The 1624-nt window shown below is 43.8% G+C and overlaps 1 protein-coding gene across 1 annotated transcript; it reads right to left on the bottom strand.

Annotated features, from left to right (window-relative positions):
- Positions 1-335: 335 nt before the first annotated feature.
- On the bottom strand, positions 336-1400 carry GPR148 (G protein-coupled receptor 148). The gene has a single exon (XM_027741226.2). It carries the CDS (start codon positions 1398-1400, stop codon positions 342-344), a length of 1059 nt encoding a protein of 352 aa, XP_027597027.1. The 3' UTR covers positions 336-341.
- Between the last annotated feature and the right edge of the window lie 224 nt (positions 1401-1624).

Here is a 1624-nt window from a genome sequence, read left to right as displayed (position 1 = left end):
GCTTCACAAAACTTTTAATTTTCTTCTTTTCCAGAAAGGCATTTGCAACAGGTGGGTGAAAATGATCTTGGTTCAATATCTCCTCCCAAAGGTTCTGCCTTTCACATCAGAACAAAGCTTGTAACTTCATCGAGGGTAGCATTTTCTGTATTCTCAACCATGACATAATGAAAGATCTGTCGCCTTTTGGCACCGAGGAGGCAGAGTGCTCAACCCATGTCTTCTCTACCATGGGTTGATCACTTCTTCTCCACTTCTTCAGAAGCTGAGTGATTTCCATCAGTCTTGCATGATAACAGGGTAAGGACAACTCCTCTGCTGTGACTGTGCTCTGCCTTGGCTCAGGATGGTGGTGGAGCAGGTGACACCATGCGAAGCTGCTTCCTTCTGACAATGGATTTGAGAGAGGCTGAGATCTCTCTGTATCGAAGCCCATACAGAAAAGGGAACAAAACTTTAGGAATAATCATCAGGACATTGCAGACTGTCAGGGAGACCAAGATTCCCGTCTGCAGTTTGATGAGAACATTAACACACAAGAATGATTCCACAAAAAGGGCCAAGAGTGGAAAGAAGTAAAAAAACAACACAGTGTTGTGCATTAAGAATGTTACACTGGCTCTGGAGCAGATGCTCTCCCATATACCCGAATGTTTGGTTTTAAAATACAAAATAGCATAGCAACAAAATATTACAGACAGGCAGAGAAAGACAACCATGGCAGAAAGCCAGAAACAGAGTTTCAGAGCATCAGTCCCGTTCAGAGTTAATATTAGTATTACTGGAACCGAGCACGTTTCCAGGACACAGGGCACAAAGGTGTGGGTGCTCCATAGCACCAAGAAAAAAATCCCAGGGAAAGCTCCAGAACACATCCATAGTAAAACTATGATTTTTTTAGTTCGTGAAGGAGGCAAAATAGTGATGTAGCGCAAAGGAAACAAAATAGCTACGTATGTGTCCAAGACTATGGCAACAGCTGTGAACAATCCTCCACAGTAAGCCACTGCCAGCAGAAATAACAGGAGGACACAAGCTTCCTTTGGGAGATCTAGGTGTGCTGCATTGAGAGCAGCCGACAGGGTGTAGAACAACAGGTAGATCAGATCAGAAAGCAGAGCATTTCCCAGCAGCATGTACCTTGTTTCCTGACGGATGTTAAACCGAGAGAAGATCACGAATAAGATGGTAGGAATGATGAGGACACCTGCCATGAGGCAGATGACTGGAGAGATTAAAAACATCTTCATGTTTGTGCCTGATGGGGTGAGAGACAATTCCTCCAGCAGAAAGTACAAAGTAGTATCATCCAAACCTGAGGAACTGTTGAACTCTATCTCCCTGAGGCGGCGCACAGTTGCATTTGATCTCCTTACTGAGGCACAGCCAGAGATGTCCATTTCCTTAGGATTTAGGGATGATTGCCTGACTTGAAGAAAGCAAGATAGATCTTCTACATTGAGTCCTTAGAAAGGCAAATGAAGCAGAGGTTTCGAAAAATCCATGGAAGCAACGTGATCTCTGTAGCCAATTCTACCAGCTCTTCTCAAGGACTGAAGGCTGAAAGTTGCAACTGAATTCTGTGGTGTCAAAAGATGGTTTTGCCTAAAGTGGAGATTTTATT

Source organism: Pipra filicauda, unplaced genomic scaffold (genome assembly GCF_003945595.2).
Source record: "Pipra filicauda isolate LSUMZ 115617 unplaced genomic scaffold, ASM394559v2 scaffold186_size1760508_pilon, whole genome shotgun sequence".
NCBI lineage: Eukaryota > Metazoa > Chordata > Aves > Passeriformes > Pipridae > Pipra > Pipra filicauda.
Note: the sequence above shows the minus strand (reverse complement) of the source record. Positions and strands in the feature narration are given on the sequence as shown.